Below are 26,063 nucleotides of genomic sequence, written 5' to 3'. Positions count from 1 at the left end.
CCCACCTTAAAGAAGAAAAGGATAAACGTGTTTTGCCTCAGGGGGGAGTTTGGGGCTTTGCTATGCTTCCTGTTGTGACAAAATACCATGAGAATATGGTATTTACATGTTTACCCCAAGCCCTGATGTTTTGAGAGGAGGAATAAAGAAAAGCATCTTCTCTGCATAATTCTCACTCTGTCCTATATTTTATTTAGTTTTGGAGGAATATTTTCCTGCAGAGAGAACCTTGTTAAGGAAACAAGACTCTCTTCTATACAGCAGGCAAGTGGTTAAATAAATGGTGAGTGTTATAGCCACAAATTCATCAATTCCAGGCCAGGTCTCCTGGGTTCAAATCCCAGCTCCCTCACTTGGATGAGTTGCCAAAGCTCTCTAGCCTCAGTTTCTCCATTTATAAAGTGACACCAATAATAGCACTTACCTCGTTTTGATATCGAGAGTATTAAAGGGGGAACAAATGTAAATTGCCTAGCTGAGTATCGAACAGAGCACATCCTTAGTAAAGGTGAGCTTTTCTCAGTTTGCCATGGGGGAACTGGGAGGAAGACCACGTTAATACTCAGCCTTCTGCTATACCCAAGCAGGCTCTTTAATCAATCTCTGTCTCCTTCTCCCAACTTCATTCTACCTCCCCGGAGCTGGGACTGCTAAAGAATATTCATTTTTCAGCCAAGGGTATGGAGCTGGGCAGTAGCCTGGTTCTCCGGCCCCAGAAATAAAGAAACTTAACCCATGCTTCAGTACATCTATCTCTGGAAAGCACAGGTCACTCAGTCTTCTGTGATATGGACTAGGTATTAGGATTTTTCCAGTCCAAGTCTCAAGGCCTGAGAACCAGGGGAGCCAGCCGTTGTTGTAAAGACCCATGTCCTAGCTCAAGCAGGCAGGCAGGAAGGGTGTGGTTTCTCCCTTCTTCTGCTTTTTGTTGTATTTAGTCCTTTAACAAATTAGAGGATGCCCACCTACATTGCAGAGAGCAATCTACCTTACTGAGTCCATCAATTCAAATGCTAATCTCATCTAGAGATACCTTCACAGGCACCCCCAGAAATAATGTTTCATCTGGACACACCGTGGACCAGTCAAGTTGATACATAAAATTAACCATCACAGACTAGATGATGAGAAGATGAAACATCATGCCCATTTCTAATATTTTAGAGAATGTCATTGGAATTGAAATATCTCTGGTACATTCCTTTCCTTCCATATTATTGTAGCCCTACTATGTGCCTGGCACTGGGTTAAGTGTTGGGGATACAGTAGTGAGCAGAGCAGATAGGATCTCTACTTGAATTGGAGCTTATATTCTAGTCAAGAGAGACAGACAATACACAAGTAGCTAAGAAAGATAATCTCATATAACAATACAGTCTAAGAACATATTAAAATAGGGAGAGGTGATGACAGCAATTGGGCATGGGGGACTCTCTTTTGATTGGGTCATCAGGAGGGATTTTTCTGAAGAAGTGACCTTTGATCAGAGAACCAATTGGCAAGAAGGAGCCAGATGTACAGTGACAAAGAAGAGCATTTTGGCAGAGGGACAACAGTAGGGACAAGGTCCAATGGCTCTGAGATGGCGAAAAGCTTGGTGTGTTTAGGAAGAGAAAGGAATGCTGTGTGTACTGGGGTGAATAGTGTCCCCCTAAAATCTATGTCCACTCTGAATCTCAGGATATGACCACACTTGGACATAGGGTCTTTACAGATTAAATCAAGTTAAAATGAAGTCACACTGGATCAAGGTGCGTCCTCATCCAATGACTAGTGTCCTAATAAGAGGGAAATTTGGACACATAAACACACATGGAGAAGACGGCCATGTGAAGTCAGAGGCAGAGATTGGAGAGATGCAGCTGCAAGTCACAGAACACTGTGGATTGCTGCAATCACCAGCAGCTGGAGGAAGCAAGGAAGGATCCTCCACTAGAGCCTGCAGAGGGAGCGTGGTCCTGCCGACACTTTGATTCTGGACGTCTGGCCTGCAGAACTGTGAAAGAATAAACTTCTGTTGTTTTAGGCCACCCAGTTTGTGGTAATTTGTTATGGCCGCCCTAGGAAAGGAATGCACTCTGTGATGGGTTCATAATAAGTGTGGAAGAGATGAGGGTGAACAAATAGCGAGAGGCTGGGTCATGCAGACCTCGAGGGCCACTGCAAATAATTTGGGTTTTATTCTTAAGTGTGATGGGAAGATTAATCACTCCATTTTGACATATTCTTGGAACGAAGACAGGGACAAATGAGGAATGGTGAAAGCTTAGGTTGGGACATTGCTTACCAGGTGAAATTCATCACCTGAGACCCAAGAATATCACCAAGTGAGAATGAGCTGTAGGAACCCCTCCTTAAGGTATCTTTGGCCCAAGGAAAGAAGGTAGGTGGGACGCCACCTGCTGAGACCCTCAGATGAGCAGCTTGTTTTGAAAACTGGTTATTACCTTGACTCTCTCCCTTTCCACGGAAGCGAGGCTCCATCCCACCCACACCTGTGCAAGTGTCTGCTGCTAATTAAGACAGAGACAGATGGAGGAAGGTACAGTTTAATTTTACAACCTTGGTTCCTTCAAGGCAATTAGGCTCATTGGAAGGAAAGCACCTTTTTCATTCTTTTGTCCTCTTTTTAAATGAAGAAAAATCACAGCGGAGAGGACTGGTGTTGTTCAAAGGCTCACACATCTGTTTCGTGGTCGGCTTGTCAGCCATCTGCCCACGAGGTAGTGGGGCTGATTAGGTTAATGCATTTATTAATGGGGCTTACAAGGCTGTTCAGTGAATCTGTTATTTCTTTCACAAGGAGCTTTTTAATATACTAAGACAGGGACCACACCGCATGAAGCCAAGTGTGGCTGGGTAAGCATTTTCTTCCTCCTCCTCTGGATCCAAATCAGAGGGTCCCAGAAACTGGGTTTCGTGACAATTGCATCTCCTGGTTATGGGAACAGTTCATCCACCTAGCCACCAACCACATCCCTGTTGAAATAATCTTGAAAATAACTCTTTGAAGGACAATTTCATGCCCCAGGGAACAAATCTGTGTCTACTCAGCACTTCCCTAAAGCACCTCCGAGTTTAGTGGAGGGAGGATGGTCAAACAAATAGATAGGTGTGGATGGCATAACTTGCTTAGACGACATTGCATGATCTGGTGACCCCTGGCTTTCTTCCCTTTACAGCACAGATACCTTTTCAGCTTTTTGAAACTACCACACTCCTTCCCAGCTCAGGGCTTTTGCAAATGTTGTTCTTATCAATTATCTACTGCTGCCTAAGGAACTACCCCAAAGCTTAGTGGCTTAACAGAGCAACGATTTATTGGGCCTGTGATGCTGGGTCAGCTGGGAAGTTCTTCTGGTTTGCTCTGGATTGACTGTTCTTAGCTGGGCTTACTCAGTATCTGGGGTCAGTTGGCAGGTCAACTAATGGCTGTGTGGTCTAGGGTGGCCTCACTCGGTATCTGGCAGTCAGCAGGCTGTTGGTTGCGGTGAGCGTGGGCAACTGGCCTGGAGCCTTCTCATCCTTCGGGAGGCTAACCTGGACTTTCTTCTTCACACAGAGGCAGGGTTCCAAGAGCCTGATAGCAGAAGCTATCTAAAAGCCCAGTCTCGGGATATGCATGACATCACTTCTGCTACAGTCTACTTGTCAAAGCCAGTCACAAGTCCAGGCCAGATTCAGAGGGTGAGGAAACAGAATCCACCTTTTAATGGAAGGAACTGCAAAGTATTATGGCTGTTTTTGCATTACGTCGCATGGTCCCTTACCTAGAACACTGTTTATTATGCTTCACCTTCAGATTGCAACTAAAAGAGCATCCTCAAGGATGCCTTCCCTAACCAGCCTCTCATCCCACACAGATCAGGGCCCCTCTTATGCCCTTTCGTAGGGCAGACTAGGTGCTCAACACGCGTGGTAGGTGGAGGGAAGCAAAGAGGGAAGGCGGAAAGGCAAGAAGGGTGGTTGGTTTGGATGGATGCCTCCTTCGTGCTTAGCAGGTTGCCTGGCACAGAGTGAGCACTCAATAAATGTCTGTTGGATTTAATCCAGTGCTGCTTTCGTAAGCCAGGAGATAGACAAAATAGACGTATTGAATAGTTACTATATTCCAGGGTTGTGCTGTGTAGCTTATCCAGCTCATATAATTTATTCCGCACCATAAACCTGAGAGTAGTTCTATTATCCTCACTTCACACCAAAGGAAATAGAGGTGCAAAAGGTTAAGTGACATTCCCGAGGTCTCATCAACTCAGGTGTGTCTGATTCCAGAGCCCACAGATTTTCCCGTCCACTCCACTCTTACCCCAAGTACCAAACACTTTCTGTGCTCAGGAGGCACCCAATGCCTGGCGCATCAAGAGACCAACTCAAGGTTGGGTGGGAACAAGAGTGTAGATTCTCCACGTGGGAATCCATGATTCCTCTTTAAGAAGGCTTCTACCCACACTTGCACTGATACGGGAAGTGTTGAATGCCTCTGTGTTGGTTTTACTTTTGAACTTTTTGAGAAGACATCACCTAACCCAGCTGTTGGGACACCTACTTCATAATCAGTTTTCTTGGTTTGTCAGAAACGGGAACCCTCGAATGCATCCCTTACTCTGAGCAGACCTTAGACTAGTCCATTGTCTGGAAAGAGAGATGTGGGAATGAGTGATTCTGGATCATGACTGGGGGCATAATGAGCGTGAGTGAGACTCTCAGTAAGGGACTACCGGAGGGAAAGGGAGAAAAGAGCTGCCACGCCCCTACTGCCCTGATATTCTCTATGCTTTCACGGTATTTTGTTCATTCATTCATTCACTGAATATTTATTGACTACCTGATATCTATTGAGTACCTAATATCAGGAACTAGACTGGACATTGCTTATGCAATGATAGGCAAAAATCAGTCCTCACTTTGCCCTCTTAGAACCCTAGTGGTAGAGACAGACAAGAATGAATGAACTGCATAAACAAGTGTAAAAATGCAGCTATGATCTGTGCCATGGAGAAGAGCCTATCATGGAGGGATCTGGCCTTGTCAGATGTCCTAGAAGGGACGGGTACCTAAGGAGGTGGAGGGCAGCTGGGGATAGCAGGAGTGGAGTGGGAGGTCACTTCCCTTTAGTTCTCTACAAAAAACTATGTGCTGGCTCCCTACTAGATGCCGGAACTGTACCTGTGGTTCTCAACTCTGGCTGTACATTAGAATCGCCTGGGGTGAGGGCATGGGGATTTAAAAGAATCTATGTCTGGGCCAGACCCTCAGAGACTTTGATTAAATTGTTTGGGAGAGGGATCCAGGAATCTGAATGCTTTAAAATCTCCCCCAGGTACTGCCAGGATGGAGAGCCTCTGAGCCACACAGATGAAAAGATGAGATTTCTGCTCTCAAAGCACACATGGTCTAGCAGGAGGAAATAGAGGAGAAAATGGAAGATTACAAAACAGCATGGTCAGTGCAATGATAGAGAGAGCAGGGGTAGCTGAGGGAGCCCGGGGGACTCAGGAGGCAACACCTTAGCTGAGTGTTGAAAGATGAATAGCAGACTCTGATGTGAGACACCTCAGCTCCAACATCTGGTTCTCAGACCAGCTCAGAGACCTCATTACAAATACTCATAAGACTGGATATCTCTTCACAGCACTTACCATATTTCTACTTTTATGTAACTTGTGGAATTATTTGGCCACTGTCTGTCCCTCCCTACTAGGATGCCCACTCCATTATGGCAGGAACCATGTCTGTTTCTGATTCTTTTTTATATTTCCAGTGTCTAGCACATGGCCCATCCTATTTGATGAATGACTAAATGACTGAACAAATTGCTGGAAGGGGTTTTGGCAGACAAGGGACATGCTCAGTTTTGCATTTTAGAAATATGCCTTTGCCTGCAGTGTGGACAATGGACTGGAGGAGGTGAAACTCGAGGCAGGGAGACCAGTTTGGTGGCTGAAGTGGGGCAATATTCAAAGTAGGGAGGAGGAATGGAGTAGGTTAGAGAAGCATTTGTTAGATACAGCTGGAAGGACCTCGTGGGTTAGCAGTTGTGCTGGAGGAGAAGAGGAAGATGAAGTCAACCACCGCTCCCATGTTTCTGGCTTGAGTGACTAGATCCTTGGTACTCCCATGCAAGAGAGAAGGAAGAGCATGAAGAAGAACAGATCTGAGCAAGGTTAATGGGTTCAGGCTTGGCCACATGAGTGAGAGATGCCAGTGAAGCTGTCCTGGAGGTAACTGGATAGATGAATTTTGAAGTCCAAGGGGGAATATCAGAGCATCCTGCTGTTGAAACATCATGGCATTGGAAACCTAGAACTTTCCTCTGGAAGGCAAGAAAGATGGGGTTCTAATATTGACTCAAATTTAACTCATGCCACCTTAAGCAATGCAGGGTATTTCAGGAATGTGTGCTCTTCACATCTTCAGTAGCCTATTCCAAAGTTTCTTTTGGCATTAACATTCTGTATCTTCAGACAGCTCTAGAATTTAAGGAAAGGGGACTTTCTCTTGAAACACTGCATCAGTCAGGGCTATTTACCTTAACAGGGACTGAAACACATCTTACACTGTCTTAAGCCTGGAAAGTTAACATGTGGCTTCCTGGGGTGTGGTGTTGCGAAGGAATCTTGCTGGGAAAGAGTGCTGTGATCAATGATTGGTGTCTGCTACAGACTCAGGGGGGACAAGTGGGGCATATGTTTGGCCACTTGGTCTTGAAACCAAAGCTTTCCCTCTACAGCCTTTCAAAAGCATCAAATACTGTCTACAGGACTCTGGTCCTACCCTGGCTCAGCCACTAGCTGCGGGTAACTTTAGTTAAATCATTTAGTGTGTCTGAGCTTGACAGTTTCCTAATCTGTCAAGCACAAGTTAAAATCCCCATCTTTCCTACCTCTCAGGATTGTTGAGAGGATAAAACAAGAAAAGAAACATGAAACTGTGATGGTCTCCATGAATTCTCCATGAATTTACATAAATTCACACATTTAACAGTATGGGGTGTTGGAAGTGTGCATGAAAGAGCAGTAAATATTTCCAGTCTCCTGACAGATGTAAGTTCAAAGGTTTATTGCTAAGAAATTAATTTAAAAATTGTAGAGGATCTTATAATAAAGGAATTGTAAGATAAAATAAAAGAAGATCTCATAAAATTATCAAACAAATAAGGGTAGAAAAAGGAAGGAAGGGAGGGAGGGAGGGAGGGATGAAGGAAGGAATGAAAAAAAGAAAGGAAAAAAGAAGAAAGAAAAAAATCAGTGCTGGAGAGAGTATGGTGAAATGGAGTGGAAATTGGTATTACTCTTTTTGTAGTGTAGTTGGCAATATGTATCAAGGGCCTTAATGATGTTTACACCCTTTGGCCAAATAATTCTACTTCAGGTAATTCATTTCAGGGCTGGATGGTAAATATTTCAGGCTTTGTGGGCCATGCAGTCTCTGTCACATGTACTCAAATCTACCATTGCAGAGCAAAAGCAGCCTCAGACAATAGGTAAATGAATGGATGTGACTGTGTTCCAATAAAACTTTACAAAAACAGGCAGGGGCCAGATTTGGTCCATGGGCTATAGTTTGCCATCCTCTGATGTAGACTAAGAAAATATTTTTAGAATTATTCTAAATTAAAAATTCTAAATAGAAAGGGAGCTTTAGTCTAGAAGATTCTCATCTCAGCTTTATTTATATTAGCAAAATATTGGCACAACTTGAATGTCCATCAATAGGAGGACTGATTAATTTTAATAGTTCCACTCAAAGAAACATTATGAAGGCATTAAAATGCTGTTTATTAATAATTTATAGCAACATGGAGAAATGCTTTATAGAATGTTACATAAGAAACTAAAGTTATTTATAATGATAATTAGGATAATGATGATGGCTAATATCTAAGCCCTTGACACCATGGTATCGTTTAACCCTCCAAACAACCCTATGAAATGTATTTTTTATTGTAACTACTTTCCTTCTGCAGAAGCTGATGGTAATAGAAGTTAAGAAGTTACTTAACTTTTATTAAGTAGCCAAAATTACACCATGAGTAGGTGGCAGATTTGGAATTTCAACACAGATCTGCTTAACTGCAAAAACAAACATACTAATAAAAGTCCAAAATGAAACTCTGTTTATTGAGAGGATCAGAAGAAAATACACCCAAGTGTTGATATCAGCTGTCTTGAGTGGTAGGTGATAGATACGAATATTTCTCAATGTATTCAATATTTTCTTTAACAAGAATGCATCATTTTAATAACGAAGAAACAACACTTGCATTTTATAAGAAAACCAAGGATGGCAGAGTACTAGTGTCGCTGTGGGGGAGAAGTGTTTATTTCAGGGAATCTAGAGATTCCATTGGGGGTGCCCTGCCTCTCTCTGTCCTGCTCTTGTTTGTGAAAAGGGCATGACCCTGTCCTTCCTTCTGTCTGTTCCAGGTGGAGTTTCTAGTGTGTGTCTCGTTTGGACTGTTGACCCACGTTGATGCTGTTCTTGGGTTGACTTACCAATCCCTAACTGTCTTTCTCTCCTCTCTCTCCCTCTCTCTGCTCCCTCCTCCCCTGCTCCGTCCACCTGTCCCACTGTACAGCCGACAAGGTCAATGACGACTTCTACTCCAAGCGACGGCATCTGGCAGAGCTGGCCGCCAAGGGGAACCTACCTCTGCACCCTGTAAGGGTGGAGGACGAGCCACGGGCCTTCAGTCCTGAGCACGGCCCTGCCAAGCAGAACGGACAGAAGTCCCGCACCAACAAGATGCCCCCACATCCCCTGGCCTACAACTCCACCACCAACTTCAAGGGTTGGGACCCCAACGAGCAGTCCCTCCGGCGGCAGGCTTACGGCAACAAGAGCAAGCTTGGCACGGCTGAGTCGGGCTCCAGTGACCCCTTGGGAACTCGCACCCAGCACTACCCACCCCCACAGCCATACTTCATCACCAACAGCAAAACAGAAGTGACTGTCTGAGCTTTCACTACAGGGAGCATCCTGGAGACCACACGCAACTGAGAGAGGCAAAAAATATCCCGGCCCACACCCTCCCTGTCCTCCCCCCACACGCCCACCCACACACTCACTCTCCACACCAACCTACCAGTGACACGGAATCACGCTTGTCCTGGGTCATGCCTAACACGTGTCGGCAGGCAGCTGAGCAAGACCGAAGCATGGACGTTCAGCAATACAGCAAAGGGGAGACTGAGGCACACTCTTTCGACTTCAGGCCCAAGGTGGCAGAGTCACATGCCCAAACCATGGGGCTAATTTTCCTTTCCTCCTACCTTGAAACTGAAATCCATGATGAAAAACAAAAAAGTAGCACAATTTAGAGAAATTGCCCATTTGAGCACATATACCACTGGCCACGGGCTGTCTGTGTCGGGGTGACAGAGCCGGGGCCGGAAGTGGGGGTAGAGAATGAGGGTGGACACAGGATAAAAGTGTCCTTGAGAAGAGGAGCCATTTGGGGAGAAATCTGTGCACATTATAAGCATTTTCTAATCCCAAGAAGTGGTGAAGGTGACATGGACACAAATTTTGATGAGCATGAGCAGTAACTGGACCCAACCATTCTATTTATAGAACTTTTTCATATCATCAATGTTGGAAGCAAAAAACAACACACACTCAAACTCACACACAAAAAATAGACCCTGAACCCACGGACACTGATGGGAAAGAAAGAACATTTTCGAGAACTCCCATAAAGACCATGATCATGGAAATGGGAGGGACGGGCTTTTATGGTGGGGAGAGGGTCCAGAGAGTCTTAAATAACTTTTTTTAAAAGAGAAAAATAAAATATAAGCCCACTAAGAAACAGACAAGAACAGCAAATTAATTTTTGTCCAAAATCTTCAAGACTTAGGAAATCAACAGTGACATCAAGAACAATAAAAAGAAAAATCACAGTTGAAAAGTTGACAAGAGGTGAAAGGGGGACCCAGAGCTTCTGATTTCTGGTGTTTTCCCCTTGCCTCCAAGATAAGACAGAGACACAGAAACTAGTCCTCTATTAACTGTCTATTCCCGACTCCCCCTTCAGCCCGCTGCTGCCGCCGCCAAATTTCAACTGCTTTGGACTGAAAATGTCATAAGCGTGGGTGGTGCCTTCAATGTGTTACTGTTTAATGACAGTCTTGTTTCTTAAGTGCAACCTGTGTTCTTTTTGCCTTCCTCCCTCCTGTTTTTCTGCAGTAGTAGAAGATGTTTCATCCTCCCTTCGTTGGTGAGCCCACCCTATCACACCCTCTGAGGGGGCTGCTGCAATGCCAGGGGTACCTAAAGATGAAGACCTCCCACGCTGTCAAAAATCCATGAGTCCTACCATTTTCTACGTCCCCAAACCTATCATGCATTTCTGGGTCCCATAAATCCCACGATCCCTCCAAACCACTTCCCCAGATACTAAAATGCATTCATTGCCCATCCAGAATTCTCTGATTGATTCTCATAGCCAATGGCCATTGGGTGTCCCAACAAAGACATCCCTACTAGTTCACTTTGTTTAGTGGAAGCCCAAAGAGGGGAGCTGAAAGAGAAGAGATGTTCATTTAAGGTGAGAAGTTTGCAACCAGTCCCTAAAGGTCTTAGCTAGTTAACAGGAACCTCTGAGAGACCCCTAGCTCTTCTGGTGTCAGAAGCTGCACATGATCTGGTCCAAGAACACTCAGAGCCTTTCCTGGAATGCTGAACTCCAACACTCTGCCTCACCTGGCACTCCGCTCGTGGAATTGGGGAAACCAAGTGTTTATTCTTTTCATTCCTGGCTGATCTGGGGACGTTAGCAATGATATTTATCTCTCTGGGCCTTAGTCTCCCATCTGAAACATGAGGGATTGAGACTAGATCAAGCTTTTCAAGCTCTTTGCCCATTTAAAAAAATGAAATGATGCACAGAAACCCTATATAAGATCCACATAAATAGCAAGGCTCTGTGCTGGGCGAAACAGGGTTGGGAGGCTTTGTGCCCCCTTTGTCAGCCTCTTTGCTGAGATTCCAGCCCTCCCCAGTGTGGAGTACACATCACTGGGCTTGGTCAGTGTTTCCTTGACTGATGTTATTTGTTTGGGTACTTGCACTTTTGACATCTCTGTGTATCACCATTATAATATTTGTATCTAAATTGATTCATTTTTAATACATTTAACTTTTTTTTTTTGGTGAGGAAGATTCACCCTGAGCTAACATCTGTTGCCAATCTTCCTCTTTTTTTGCTTGAGGAAGATTCGCCCTGAGCTAACATCTGTGCCCAGCTTCTTTTATTTTGTATGTGGGTTGCCACCTCAGCATGGCTGATGAGTGGTGTAGGTCCATGCCTAGGATCTGAACCCGCGAACCCGGACCACCAAAGTGGAGCGTGCAAACTTAACTACTATGCCGGGGGGCCGGCCCCCACATTTAACTTTTAAAAGGAAAACTTCCCGCGGTCATCACAAATAGAAAACCAGTATCAACCATCATAAATAGAAAGTAAGTATAAAAGTAAATACAAAGGCAACAAAAGCAATGGTTAAGTTCTAGCTAGATACTGTTGCCTGTGGAAGAGTCTGAACCGAGAGTCTGGCGAGCTCTCTCTCCTTTTTTATTAAAAAGAGATTATCAGATGTTAAAGACTTGTTAAAGATATGTGAGCACCCAATGGTGACTTTCTCCTTGAAGTAATCGATGGACTGACAAAAATGAAAAGGGAATCATTTCCTATGTCACGCCATGTTAATTAGTGCTATATCCATGTACGAATTAAAATCATTTTGCATACACTAGTGGTACACAGCCCATACATCAGGAAATACGGGGTCGGCTTCTCTATGATATTCCCTCCAGCTCAAAAGTTCTGTAGTTCTCGTCTCCCTTTTAGCTCATCTTTGCTCTTTGCCCTCAACTCACTTCGTCTCACCTCTATCCCAACTCTGATTAAGGACCTTTCTTGGTCTCTGAATCTACAGGATTTTATTTATCCTCCATGCTCCTTCTCTTCTGAGTAAACTCCATCCAGTGAATGTTGTTAGTTGGGATCTGTAGCTATAATTCTGGCAGCAGAGTTGCGGCATGGTCAATAAGATGTAGCAATGTAGCAGTGATGACAGCCCGAGAAGAAGAGTACTTCTCAGCCTCATTACCTTCCAATTGGCTTTGGGAGCCGAACTGAGGGGGGATGTTTGGGCAGGGAAGTTATTCTTTGGCCTCTTCTAGGGAGGGTGGACAGACCTCATGATACTCAAAGAGCATCATGAAGGATGACCTGTTGAACTATGACTGTCATGTATCAACAAGGATCCTATAGCTAGAGTGAGGAGACGTGGAAGAAACCAGAAGAAAGTGGAAAGATTATCCCTTCCCCATCCCCTGCCCTCAACGAGCCTCTACTTCTTGCTTTTAGCTGTCCCCTTACTTCCAACCCAATGGGACCAGAGTCTGACATCCCTTTGCCCTCCCAGAGCATCTCAGCCTCCATCCACCTTGGGCTCTGCCTGGCATCCCCATCTAACCCCCCTGACCCAGTTTTTTGTGTAAATGGAGGATATTTTATGTGCAAATATTTTAGTAACCGTATGTTCTGCAAGTAAACCTGTGTTACTACTTGTCGACAACTGCAGAGTTTATGATACCAATAATAATTCCTACAATGAAGAAAAAAAAACATTTGTTTGTTTTCTAAGAATGTTTATTTGTAAACATATGTATTCACTATATTAATATGAATTTCTTACCTGGCAATAAAACTGACTATATGTGATGCTCTTGGGGTCGCCATGTATTTTTCTAGGGCCCTGCATCCTAATCTGAGTTTTCACTGGGCAATTCAAGTATTAGCATAGAGGGCTAAATCTATAATACTCAGAATGTGTGGGAAATTGTTGGAGGTAAAGGAAATTTCTAGTTAATAGCAACATATACAAAGACTTTTTGTTTGAAACCTTTTTGGTAAGAGTCTGTGTCACATCTCTTAGTTCACTTCCTGCCTTACGAAAATATACTGTTGCTAGGTCTCCTATCCTAACAAATTTATCCTTAATGGTCAAGAATCTTGCTGATATGTGCACTTTTGTTTTTACCAGCGACAAGGGTTGTAGAAAACATAAATATTGAAAGGATAGGAGACTGGATTCTTCCTCTATTTGTTAAATTTTATTTCCTGCCTGGCTTCTGTTAGCATTAAGTTTGAAATTTTCAGGCAGAAACTTACCTTAATATGTTTCCCCCGAAAGGGTCTCTGAGACAAGGATTTGAGTGCAAGCAGTTTATTTGAGAACTGAAGGGAACACTGGTGGGGAGGTGGGGAGGTGGGGAGGTGAGATGGGGAAGGGAAAGAAGCCAATAAAGAACGCCTCATCATGCCAGCTACCACTGTGAGCATCTGGAGTTTAATGCTGCAGGGAAACTTCGGGAGAGGGTGTAGATCACACACTCAGAATTATCCCACCCAAGTGGAGATGGAGCTGGGCTCTTTACACCCCAACTCCCATCAGACATCATTTGAGCATTGCTTTCGGGGATCAATAATGTTCAGACACTCCCAAGCTGTTGTGTGCAAGGGCAGAGAGATTTCCATGGCGTAGGAGAAAGCCCCAGGCACAGAGATGCACCTACAGTAATTGGAAGTCAGCCATTGTGTACTAAGGACACAAGTCCTAATGACACAAGGGATGGGGCAGGAGTCACAGGGGCTGCTCAAAGCCAGAGGTCCGAGGTCTCCTGGGAATGAAGCTTCCACTCTCTGAATACTTGTCAATGTCAAGTAAAGGGGATAGTGGACCACTATCTGCCATCAGAGTAAGGGTCCCTTCTCTGGGATTTAGAGATCCTTCATTGGTGACAGGGTCACTTTGTATTTCCCAGAGGAGATCCCATGGGCTATCTCTTTCTCTCTGGGGCAGAGTTCTGGTTATCAGAGAATTCTGGACGGCAGAGGATGCTCCTGCAGTACTCAGGAATGGTTCGGGATAGAGCCGCTAATCAGCACGCATCACAGCCCCATGGATGCAGTAGAAGGACAGGGAATCATGCTTTGGGGATGGGGGGGTTTAAACACTAAAAAAAAAAAAAAAATCCACTAGTAAAGCCGCCACTTGGTTACAACTCATACACAACAACAATCATGTAAAGTATATTTGTAGAGCTTTCATTATGTACCAAACACTGTTGAAGACTTTACATGCATTGCCACATTTGATCCTCACAACTGTATAAGGTAGGCACTATTAGCTTTGGAGATGAGAGATCTATCTAAAACTTGAATAATTTTGCCCCAACTGATTCAACTGTTAAGCGGTAGCACTGGGATTTGAACTCCAGATCTCATACTTTAACTAATGTACCAGTAGTTCTTACTTGGATGAGTATGTAAATACTGGGGAAACCAGATAAAAATGCTAATTCCAAAGCTCCTCCCACAGAGGTGAAGTAGGTCTGAATGGGGGCCCAGGACTTGGTGTTTGTAACAGATACCCCTTCGTCGCAATGCGGTGGCTCCCGGACCACACCCGGAGAAGCATTGCACGATGCTGCATTCGCTAATCATGCAGCATCTGTGGACTCAGTCTGTGGGCCTGGATGCAGAAGGAAATGGTATGGAGGTATGTGCATCCAGAGAGAGGAACTTGCACCTTTTGGCTTTATGTCCAGTTCTGGAAGGTCATGTCTTATCATGGACAGAGAACTGACTCCAGAAGAACTGGTTGCTGGTATTGATTCCAGCACTAATTTGCCATGTGTCTTGGGGCTTGAAACTAGCCTTGGGGATTCTGTTTCTTCATTCCAAGAAGGAGGAGGCTGGGCTAGATAATCTCAATCCTGCTCTCTCACTTGATTGCGTGTTCCCCCTCCTCATCACTGTGGCATTTGGTATAGTTAACAGGATTGAGTCCCTTATCACTTCCAAAAGTTTGCTCCTGGGTGAACAGGATTTTGCTGGGTGTAACAATAATCATTATTGTAATGGCTTCTGCGCACTGAGCACTTGCTAAGTACCTGGCTTTATGCTAAGGGCTTTCCATTGCTCTAATAGCTATGGACTAGTCTGGAGGTTCCCAACGTTTTTTGCGCCATGGACTTCTTTGGAGATCTGGTGAAGCCTATGGCTCCTTTCTCAGAATAATGATTTTAAATGCATACAATAAAATACACAGAGTTAAAAAGAAACCTATTATTTTGAAATACAGTGATGCAAATGTTTTAAAAACCCACAGTTGTGATATAGTAATATGTGTAATTTTTAACTAATGCATTAAGTAACAAGATCTAATGACAGGTTTCAACGTAGTAAGGAGCACAGATAATTCTTTGAGTTATCTGCTACAAGTGCAATTTGATGTGACAATATTCGTGATTGTGTTGGTGACATATTCCCAGGTCAGTGCTAATATCATGATGGTTTGTTGCCTACATTTATAACTGAGAGACATACTAAATTTCAGTTAGAGGCTAGTGAAAATGAAGATGTTACTTTTTACCATCCAAGTCACCAAACCTACTGAATTCTATCCATGGATCCCCTTGAGGATCTGTGGGTCTAGGTTAGGCACCCACAGACTAGCAGGACTTAGAGCTACTTACCTATTCTGTCCACCTTTCTATTTTCTCATCTTTAAAATAGGGATAATAATAGGGTCTCTATCATTGGCTGTTGTGAGAAATAAAATAATAGATTAAAAGACATTCATTAACTCCCAGTAAACACTTATGAGTTAGCTTTTGTTATCATAATTATTATTTCAGTGAATCCTGATGATAACCCTATGAAATAGCATTGTTGTTATCTCCCACTCCCAGAAGAAGAAACTGAGGCTCAGAGAGGTTAAACCTGTACAAATTAGCACAGCAGGTCAGGGGCGGAGTCAATTGAGACCAAGATCTTTCTGAGTCAACCTCAAGCTCTTGACCACACACCATGTTGTATAAATTTCTTGAGAAATTATATTAAATGTCCTCACTACTACCCTGGGGTAGATTGCAGTGATGTCCCCTATTCTTCACCCCTCCCCGAGGAGAAAGTCAGATGTTAGAGGTTCAGGAAGCTCTTGTCAGATTTGTTTGGGGACTATTTAGTCAAAGATATGTTGGAGGCAGTTAATAATAACGTCCACCATTCAAAGCAAGCTCTCCCCAACCCAGCGCTCAGAAAATCTCAATTATAAAGACCTCACTATCCCGGAATTTTCAAATTCTGTTTTTTAAAAATCAATCCCATTAGAAATATATTCATCACCTAAGACCGAAATAAGTCTCCTCATAAATTCAGACAGTCTCCGCCTTGAAAGATAATACTCATCATAGTGATAATAACAGCAATAAATTCCTTCTGTTACCAATTTTTGAGCTTCTCTTATGCGCCCGGCACTGAGTTAGGCACTGTACGTGTATTGCCTCACTTTCTCCTCTCAACAGTGCTCTGAAGAGGAGGCATTATTCCCATTTTCGAGATGGGGTAAACTGAGGCTCAGAGAGGTGAAATGACTCATCCAAGATCATGCATCCAGTGAGTAGCAGGGTTGAAATTTAAACCCAGATTTTTATAGTTCGAAAGCCAATCCTATCACACTGGTCCACTTCATTCTTGCATGATCCACACCTGCATTCACTTCTTTTGGGACAAATAATTGGGAACTGTAATGTATACTCCGATTGTTCCAAGGATATACCGTTAAGTCCATGGAAAAGTACACTCTTCTGGATTCAGGTAGTATCCACTGGTCAGTATCCCCTCCTACCATGAGCTGGATGCATTGAACTGGCCTAATGCTGCCTCAGTTGATGTTAATGTCCTTCAACATTAACATCAAGTGTTCTCCAACAAAACAGACTTGATCTTCAGAATGCTTTAGTGTCTGTGAGGCGGAAAGAGAGCAGGACAAGAAGAGGCAAGCAGACAGGAAACAAGGAATTGTAACTCAGTGTGCCTTAATTTTGTATGACCTTGGGAAAGTCGTTTCCCCACTCTAGGAGGCAGTGTAATCTTTTGGATAAGAATAGGACCTCTGGAGTCAGAGGATCCATGTCTGAATCCAAGTGGGCATAATAATAGCACCTATTGAGGGTTGTTATGAGAATGAAATAAGACAATCTACACAAAGCTCTGAGAGCAGTTCCCAGATAATATTATCTTCAGTATTTTAAAACCTCATTCAGAAATCGTCACATACCCTAAGCCTTGCAGAAGAGATTAGAAGAAACACTAAGCTTCTTTGCTTTGGGTAAGACATATCTGAACTTGATGTGGTGCCTTTTCTTCCAATTCTTAGGCTGTTGGTAATGTTGTGAGCAAGTCAGAGACTTGATTTTACTGCAGACCCTATTAGATATAGTCTTGATGAATTTTTTAAATGGGAAAGAAAATGAATTCTTGCTCAATGAATGTGGTTAACTTAATTGAAGGAATTTTCCATATCTAGAGGTCTATAGGGGATAAAATCATAATTAATGAGATCCATGGTAGTAAAAAATATTGTGAACTCTTGGCTTTAGATGGTTTACTAGTTGTCTATTGCTGCATAACTACGTAATTACTACAAAACTTAGCAGGTTAAAACAACACATATTTATTATCAGGAGTCAGGAATCTGAGCATGGCTCAGCTGAGTCCTATGCTTCAGGGGTCTCTCACGAGCCTGCAATCAAGGTGTCAGCCAGGGTTGAAGTCTCATCTGAAGGCTCAAGTGGGGAAAGATCTGCTTGCAAGCTCACTCATGTAGTTGTTGGCAGGATTCTGTTCCTCAAGAATTGTTGGACTGAGGGCCTTGATTCCTACTTGGCTCTTGGCCAGGGGCCATCCTCAGTTCCTTGCCATGTGGACCTCTCCAATATGGTGGCTTGCTTCATCAAAGACAGCAAGAGAGAGCATCTGCTAGCAAGACAGAAGTCACAGTCTCTTGTCATCTAACGACAGAAGTGACAACCTCTCAACATGGCCATATTCTATTGGATAGAAGCAAGTTGCTCAAGGGAAAAGGATTACACAAGGCTGTGAAGACCATAAGATTCGGTTCATTTAGGGCCATTTTAGAAGTAGCATGCCACAGATTGTATCCAAGGCCCCTCTAGTGCAAAAGTCTGAGTTATTATGTCTTTTGTGAGTAGTAAGTGTCTGAAGACAATATCACATTTCTATCACTTTCAGAGAGATAGCCAACTAACTCACCTGGGATCAAATCAATTACTTTATATGCCTCAGTTTCTCCATCTTCAACAATAGGGAAAATAATAGCACCCACACCTCAAGTTTGTTGTGTGAGGCCTTTCCTATGGAATGCATGAGCAGCAAAATGGATGATGCCCAACAAAGACATAATGTAGAGTTATGACTGCCCAGGAAGGACCATGCTTCCCAGCCCTTCTCCCCTTGCATCTGGTTGGGGGTCATGTGACTGAGTTTTTGACAATATGGGTAGAAGTGACATAGGACACTTTCAAAACTGGTCCGTAAGAACCTCCAGGATAATCCTCCCAACTCTATCCCTTATATGCTGGATAGATGTCAACGCCCAACACAACCTTGGAAACCATATGTTGAAGATGGCAGAGTCTTGGTCAGCTCCAAAGACTCATTCAAAGAGTCTTTTAATAATTTTGTGAAGCAGTGACTTCCCTTACAACCATTCCCACCACTAATTGAACTTAAATGAGTGAGAAATAATCTTATGTTGTGTTAAGCCCTAAAATTTCAAGGTTTATCTATTACAGTAGCTAGAATTTCCTTAACAAGTACAACAGATGACACATCTTGCACAGAGTCTGGCACAAAAAAACACTGAATAAATGTCGTCTGTTGTCATCATCATCATTTTAACTAACCATCTACTCTGTGCTAAGAGATTTGCATACCTGATCTTTAATCCTCCCAGAAACTCTGAAAAGATTAGTAACTCCATTGAATAGATAAGGAAACTGAGAAGTTAAATGACTTACTTAAGGTCAGAGAGCAAGTGCTGGAGTGGTAATCTAAATCTGGTTTAGATGGTCTGGTTCCACCATTTCTAGCATCCCGCTTAGCTCTCTCAAAGTTACAGGTATGATCGGGTTATGGAGGTAAAATCTTTATAGGAGAAGAATGTCTACCATCTTCAGCTTGGCATCTCGCTTATTTTCTTGTCAAATTCCAAATTCCAACTCGTGCTGTGTTGTACAGTTCAAAGAAAGCATTTCACATCAAGAAATGTCATGGTTGCTAGAAATAATTTTGTCACATCCTCTTGAATTTTTCCTCTCTGCAAGTTCAGAGGTTTCAGTTAGATTCAAATCTTATAATGCATCCTTTTAAAACATTATAAAAGGGCACCTCATTTTCTAAAATCTCAACATCCAAATAGAACACTCTACTGTCTTCATCTTAAAAGGTACAAAATGGGAAGATTCTAAAGAAGCAATTTATGAGGCACAGGTGCCTTATTATCTGGTAATTGGAAGCTGTTTTTGATGCTGTAATTTTGTTTTCATGTTTTGCTGTCCACTTATCAAAGGCGGTTGAGCTGAATATACAGGAATTCTACAGGTTGGTGTCAGTTGAGTCCTCAGGATACCGCAAGTTAACACCAAGCAGGTCTTAAAGACTTTATCCTGGGTCTCATGATTTGTCATGGGAATCTGCTGCATGGGTATTCCATACTTTCTCAAACGGAGTCAACACAATTTTGGAGAAAATTGAGAGATATTTCTCAGTGTTTGGTTCTTCGCAAAGCACCTCCTTTAGTTATTCACTCAACAAACACAGAGCATGTACTATGTGTTAGGTGTTGTCCTGGGCCTTGAGGATACAAGGGTCCCTCTGCCACTATCTCTCCCTCCTCTCCAAAAAAGGAAGATGGAAGATGGACACGTGGATAAGCAAGTGCCATACAGAGAGACATCATGGGTAGGGGAAAGCCTTGATGTCAGATAACCTTGGGTTCAAATCCCCTCCCTAGCACTCTAGCTATGTGACCTTGGGGAAGATTTCTCAGAGCCTAGGTTTTTTCGTCTCTAGAAGGAACACAATCATCCCTACCGTGCAATGTTGTGTGAGCATTTGAGATAAGAAATGTAAAACATTTAACTACAGTGGATCTTCAATAAACTGGAGCTGTTGTTAATACGAAGCATTTGCTTAGCATTGATTCCTACTTATTGGAAACCAGGCTAATGAGGTAGCTCAGTTTTTGCCTTTTGTTTATGTTGAGATCCCCAGAAACAGATCCCAAGACAAGGATTCCTGTGCAAGGAAGAAAGGGATCCCAAGAGAAACTGGTAGGGGAATGACCCAAGTTAGACAGAAGGGGAAGAAGCCAAACAAGAGTGCAGTTTCAGGTAACATCCCACAAAAGTAGCTCTGGTGTGTACTACTCCTCAGAATCTGCACCTATTCCAAGCAGGGAAGCTGGGCATTCATTCTTACACACCTGCCCATCATTAGCCAAAGGGCTGGGAACCCCCAGGCACTCTGGCTAGCTGTATGTGAGGGGAAAGCAGTGCCAGTAGTTCTAGGGAAGGCCTCCAAAGACAGTCTCAGGTGATGGTAGTTAGAATCAAAGGCAAATGGAATCTGGAAGACTGGTGCATGAAAATAGGAGAGGGGATATGAGGGCATCTGGATGAAACACGAACTATGTCAGTCTTACCTCCCTTTTCTGATTTCTGGGGGACATTAGCCCTGGCCCAACTAGCCCCAGTAAGTAAGATGAATTTTCCTTGGTTCATAAGCAGAGGAAGTTGGAAGGATTTACCTGTCCAAATATGGCTAATGGGAGACTTTGGGGTCAATGTGGTTTAAGATACAGTCTCGGTCCCTTTCTTATAGCCTGTGGCACTTGGGGCAACTGATTTAGCCTCTGACTTAAATTTTCTCATTTATAAAATAAGAATAATGATACACTTTTGTGTGGGTGTGTGAGGAAGATTAGCCCTGAGCCAACATCTGATGCCAATCCTCCTCTTTTTGCTGAGGAAGATTGGCCCTGGGCTAACATCCATATGCATCTTCCTCTACTTTATATGGGACGCTGCCACAGCATGGCTTGACGAGCAGTGCATTGATGCACGCCGGAGATCCGAACCTGCGAACCCTGGGCCACCGAAGCAGAGCGCGCACCCAACTGCTACGCCCACGATACACTTTTTTTTGTAGGTTTGTTCTACAAAGATGTCTTTGTGGTCACCGATTTATTTCACAAATATATACTGAGCATCTGCTAGATGCCAGGCTCAGGGGTAAGCATTGGTACACTGAAACAAATCAGACACAGGTCCTACCTTCCAAGACCTTGGCATCTAGTGGAGGAGGCAGACATGTAAATTACAGACTCTGTGTCCTCATATATTCTCCCTCTCTCTATCTCTGACTCTTTCTCTTTCTATGTCTTGTTTTTGATGCCATTGCTTCTATTCTCCTTCCTTCCAGCTCACTTCTTTCCTCCTTCTCTTCCTGTCTACATTTCTGCTTTGCATCCTTCTACCCTCACCACAGACCTAGTTTTCACATCAACTGGATAGTATCCAGCCTTCTGCCTTGTCAAGTTCCTGCCTCCTGCTGCTGTTTTCCGAGGGCCCTTCTGAAGGCTGCAGAGTCTATGAAGTTCTGGGGAATTCAATTCAACCCAGACCCTCAGGTGTGACAGAAGGTGACTTGAAGATAACAGAAAACCATCCAGAGCTTCAGTTAAAGCTTGGGGGTGCAGAAGAGTGTCTGTGGTGGGGGAGCATGAGTGCAACTAGCAGTCTTGAGTCCTGGGGAACAGCAAATAGAATATATGGCTAATTGCTTTGGGGCTATTTCTTTGTTATTTTGCCAATGGGTGGACTCCTAAGCACATTAGGATAGGAGCCAGGAAATGTGTTTTTAATTCTAGTTCTGAGCTCGTTGCGTGATCTTGGACACTATTTCCCTCACCCATGTGTGTACAGGCTGTGATCTTTAACAACTGCTCTGGTCATCTTGGCCAGGAGCTCTGCTTTCAAAAATCTCTGATTTCTCCCTTCGTTGTGTCTCAGTCTTGGAATGGCACCCACTAGGTGCTCCTATAATAACCACCAACCTTTTTTCATTCCAGGATTCTGGGGGACAATTAGCTTTGGGCTTGAGAAAGATCTAGATTCAGGGCCCTGGAAGCAGACTCTGTTGGCTGGAACCCAGTTACCATTTTATTGTGAAGTGGGGGCAGCTGCAGCAGATGGAGAAGGGAACTCTGGTGACTTGCATAAAACAGTTCTGAGACTCAAATATCATGATTCAGTAGCTCTGGGGGCCCTGGAGCTGTCATTTTAAGGAACATACCAGGGATTCTGATGTGGGTGGTTGGTGGACCACTGTTTGAGAATCGCTTCTAGACGCCCGGGCTCTGGCTTGGCTCTGCCCCCAGTACTCCAACCTGGTTGTGGAAGATCTCTGAGCATCTTTCCTTGTCTGTGCAATAGGGCTCTTCATCCCTGCCCTGTATTCCTGCAGGATTTCTGTGAGGAACAGATGACACAGCAGATGGGAAAACTCTAAGAGGCCCCACAGAATCAAAGATGGTGGACTTTGTGTGTGAAGTTGCACCACCTGCAAGCTCCCACCTCTCTATTCTCAGAGACAAAACGACTTCAGACAGAGAATATTCTAGTGAACACTTTAGCCCCTCACCCTATCTCCTATATCACATACCTCTTGAGCCTCACTTCACTTCCTCTTGGCCAATTGTTTTTACTTTAGCCATGGCTGTGGCAACCAGCGGAGCAGGGATACCCAGATGATACCTGGTTCAGGTGTGCTATAGAGCTCTTACTTGCTGCCTCAGCACCTTCCTGCCTGCCTGCATCATGTAGGATAACATCAGGAACCTGCTCAGCCATTCTGAAGCATGTGCAATGCTGGAAGTGTGAGGGGGTTAGCACCCCATGGGCCAAACCTTCACCAATGTGGGATGGGAACTGATGGTGCATATTCCCTACTTTCCATCTCTTGGGCAGGCAATTCTAAGTGCATTCTATCAGCTCCTCAGAGGTCCTAGCGGGCTGGGGCCCACTTATCCACAGTGGATATCAGGTCCACAAAGCTCTCTGGGATTGGCCTTTCCTCTTCCCCTGTTTCACTCTTCCCAGCCCCTCCTCCTTTTCTTTAGGATCACTTCCCAAAATAACCACCTTTAAGCATCTACTTTGTACCTGTGTCACAGGGTAAACCTCACATAAAGGGGTTCTCCAGAGCAATTCTGCCAATTACAACCTTAATCCTGAACCTCTTATCCAAATCCACCTGCTCACACCATACTCCGTCCTATAATGTACTCAGTTATTTTGAGGGTCCACCAGTTCTTGAGATGGGAGGGCTATACATCCACTTGGGCACAAATTATCCTTGGACAAGAGTATTATGAACCACCCCCGTTCGGTCAAAAGGTGAGCACAGAAGAGAGGTTTCATCTAATTTCTCTTGACACTCACTACAATTAAGAAGATAAAAATAAGATGCCATCGAAAGTTACTTTTCTTTTCTTCACTTTTTTTTTTTAATTCCTCCCACTTCCTGTTCTCTCTTGGGAGATTGAAAAGTGTCTTCTCGCACATTTCTCATTATCAGAACTTAATGAGAATTCTAATTAGGGCTACTGCACACTCCGGTGGTAGTTTTCAAAATGTAGCTCTGGTTTCTTGTTTGTCAGGCTGTCAGTCTTTTGCATCCTGGCCGAAGATGCCCTCTATAATAATAATGCTAATAGCTATCATTTATTGAAAGTCTACTATGTGCCAGGCAATTTGCATACATTAGCAAAAATCATATGAGGTGGGAACTATTAACCCTAAATTTAGATGAGGAAAGTGAGGCTCAAGCTGAGGAGGTGATGGGCCTGAAGCCATGCAGCTAGGAAATGGCAGACCTGGGATTCAAACTCAAGTCTCTTCTCTGGTCAACAACTTTTCATATCCAGCCTTCACAGGGGATCTTGAGGGAAGATAAAATAACAAGATAACCTGTCACCGCTTCCAGAATGGACATCAGTTCCAATCAGCATGTTTGTTGTGAGTTCTTATGTCTCCAGCCTGGGTCTCTGTGGGAAAAGTGCTAGTTTAGGGAATCCCAAGAGACCCTGAGGCACCCAATTAGAAGGGCAGTAATAGCAGACCCTGGAGTAGACGGATTGCTTGTTCATTATTCTTGTTGTTTCTGAACTATTCCATCCATCGTACAGAGGGCTGTCAGCACCTACTACGACATTCTTTCCAGAAAGGGGCCTCTTGGCCCAGCTAATCACCTCGCCCAGAACCTGACACAGTCTCAGGGCGAATCTTCCTGATGTGACATCAAACTTCTGCTGTCTCTGGGGCTTCCCAGTGAATCTTCGGTGGACACCTTGAGGGCAAAGTGAGAGAACTTCCTTTGCAAAGGAAGGAACAGTTGCTTCCAGGCTTGTTAAGTGCCAGTCGTCTTGTTGAGCAGGTGTGCCCAGGGGCAACGTGGTCTTGTGAGGATCAGCAGATTAATACCAGGTAACGCAGGATCCGGTGTGAGCTGGGATTGTCTGCACAGCAAGAGAGGAGCTGGGTCTGTTTCCCTCTCCTCCCAGCAGGGGCCACTTTCATTTTGCTTTTTCTCTTCTTTCTCTGTCTTCCTCTTCTCTCCTCTACTCATCCTCCTGAGCACCTGCCTAATAACTCTACACACTTGTATACCTGATTTTACCAGTTCAAGAGCATCACTGACACCTGGCTTCTCATGCTTCCCCCTCCCTCTTCTATTCTGGTTCTGCCTCTCTCTCTCTAACATTCTCTTTCTGTCTGGATCTCTTTCTTCCTTTTTGTTTCAGGCATTTCTCAGCCTCTAAAGTCTGCCTCCCTTTAAAACACAGTCTCTCTTTCTGACTCTCTGTTTCTCCCCTCTTGCTCTCTATCTTTGGAATTCTATGTCTCTCTTTTCCTTTTCTCTGTTTCTCTCACTCTTTCTCTTTTTCATCTACATACAAAGGATTCATTCTATCTTGAGGTCCATCCACATTAAGCCATCGCCCCCATCTTCCATTCCTGTGTGTGTTATCCCAAACGAACACCATTCAAGCTCAGAAGACAGAAGTTAAACCCAGATCTGGCTGACTCCAAAGCTTGGGCTGTGAGAAGCTGCCTCAATTTTCCTATTCCACACCTTCCACATCCAAACTATTTCCAGTTTCTGCCAAGTTAATACTCTAAATATTTCTCAGACATGTTATCTACCTCCCTATTTTTACTATTAATTTATTCATTCAACATATACTACTTGAGTACCTGCTATATGTTGATTTCTGTAGTAGATCTGGGGCAAGTGACAGAAAAGACAGACTAGGACATGAGTCCAGTCTACAAGGGAAAGAGATGACCACTATCTTTGTATAAGTTTTCATCACTTCATTCCTGGGTTAATATAACAAATCTTTCTCAACTCCCTCTCCATACAGCAGCCAGATCACTTAAAATTTTGTTTAAACCCTATAATAGGATCCCTTCCCTGTAGAATACAAAGTTGTCATAGAACACCCTCCACGACCTGTCCTGCAACCTCCCCAGACTCATCTTTCACCATTCTCTACCTTTTCATGTTCTAGACAATTAGGCTGTTGGAAGTTCCCCCTTATATCCACCATACTGTTTCCTGCCACCTGGCCTGGTTCTTTCCTCTGCCTGGAATGACTTTCCTTCTACATCTGGTTAACTCTCCTCATTCTTTAAGACTCAGATCAAAATCTTCTTGGCCCTCTCAGCCTGAATTAAATGCTCCTCCTCATGGCCGGTAAATTTCCAGTGTTGAAATTGTAACATACTGTTTTATAATCATTTGCTTAGGTGCCTTTCTCTCTACTAGACTGGCAGGTCCTCAAGATTAATTTGCCTCTGAATTCTCATTTTCTAGAATTGGGTGTAAAGTAAGGCAATTGATAACTACTTGAATGAATGAATGAGTAAATGAAAGAATGCTATTTTTACTACAACTTGTTGCCTTTCTGAGCAGTGATAGTCCAGGGCTTACTGAGCACAAGGGACAATTTATAGACCTAGGGACTGAAAACCTTCCTTTGGTGGTGGGGCTGGGGGTGAGTGGTGTCTTAGACTTCTTTCAGCATCTGATGTGACCCTTTCCCCAGGGAAATACACAC

At 43.7% G+C, this 26,063-nt stretch overlaps 1 protein-coding gene across 1 annotated transcript in view; it reads left to right on the top strand.

The window, feature by feature from the left end:
- Positions 1 to 11,089, top strand: part of SHISA9 (shisa family member 9) — a 271,671-nt gene extending 260,582 nt beyond the window's left edge. Inside the window, exon 4 of the mRNA XM_058570027.1 lies at positions 8,579 to 11,089. Within this exon, the coding sequence (XP_058426010.1) occupies positions 8,579 to 8,958 (380 nt within the window). The 3' untranslated portion in view covers positions 8,959 to 11,089. The remainder of the gene's footprint in view (positions 1 to 8,578) is intronic.
- The last annotated feature ends 14,974 nt before the right edge of the window (positions 11,090 to 26,063 follow it).

Source organism: Diceros bicornis, chromosome 26, assembly GCF_020826845.1.
Source record: "Diceros bicornis minor isolate mBicDic1 chromosome 26, mDicBic1.mat.cur, whole genome shotgun sequence".
Taxonomy (NCBI): domain Eukaryota; kingdom Metazoa; phylum Chordata; class Mammalia; order Perissodactyla; family Rhinocerotidae; genus Diceros; species Diceros bicornis.
This window is presented reverse-complemented; position numbering and strand designations above follow the sequence as displayed.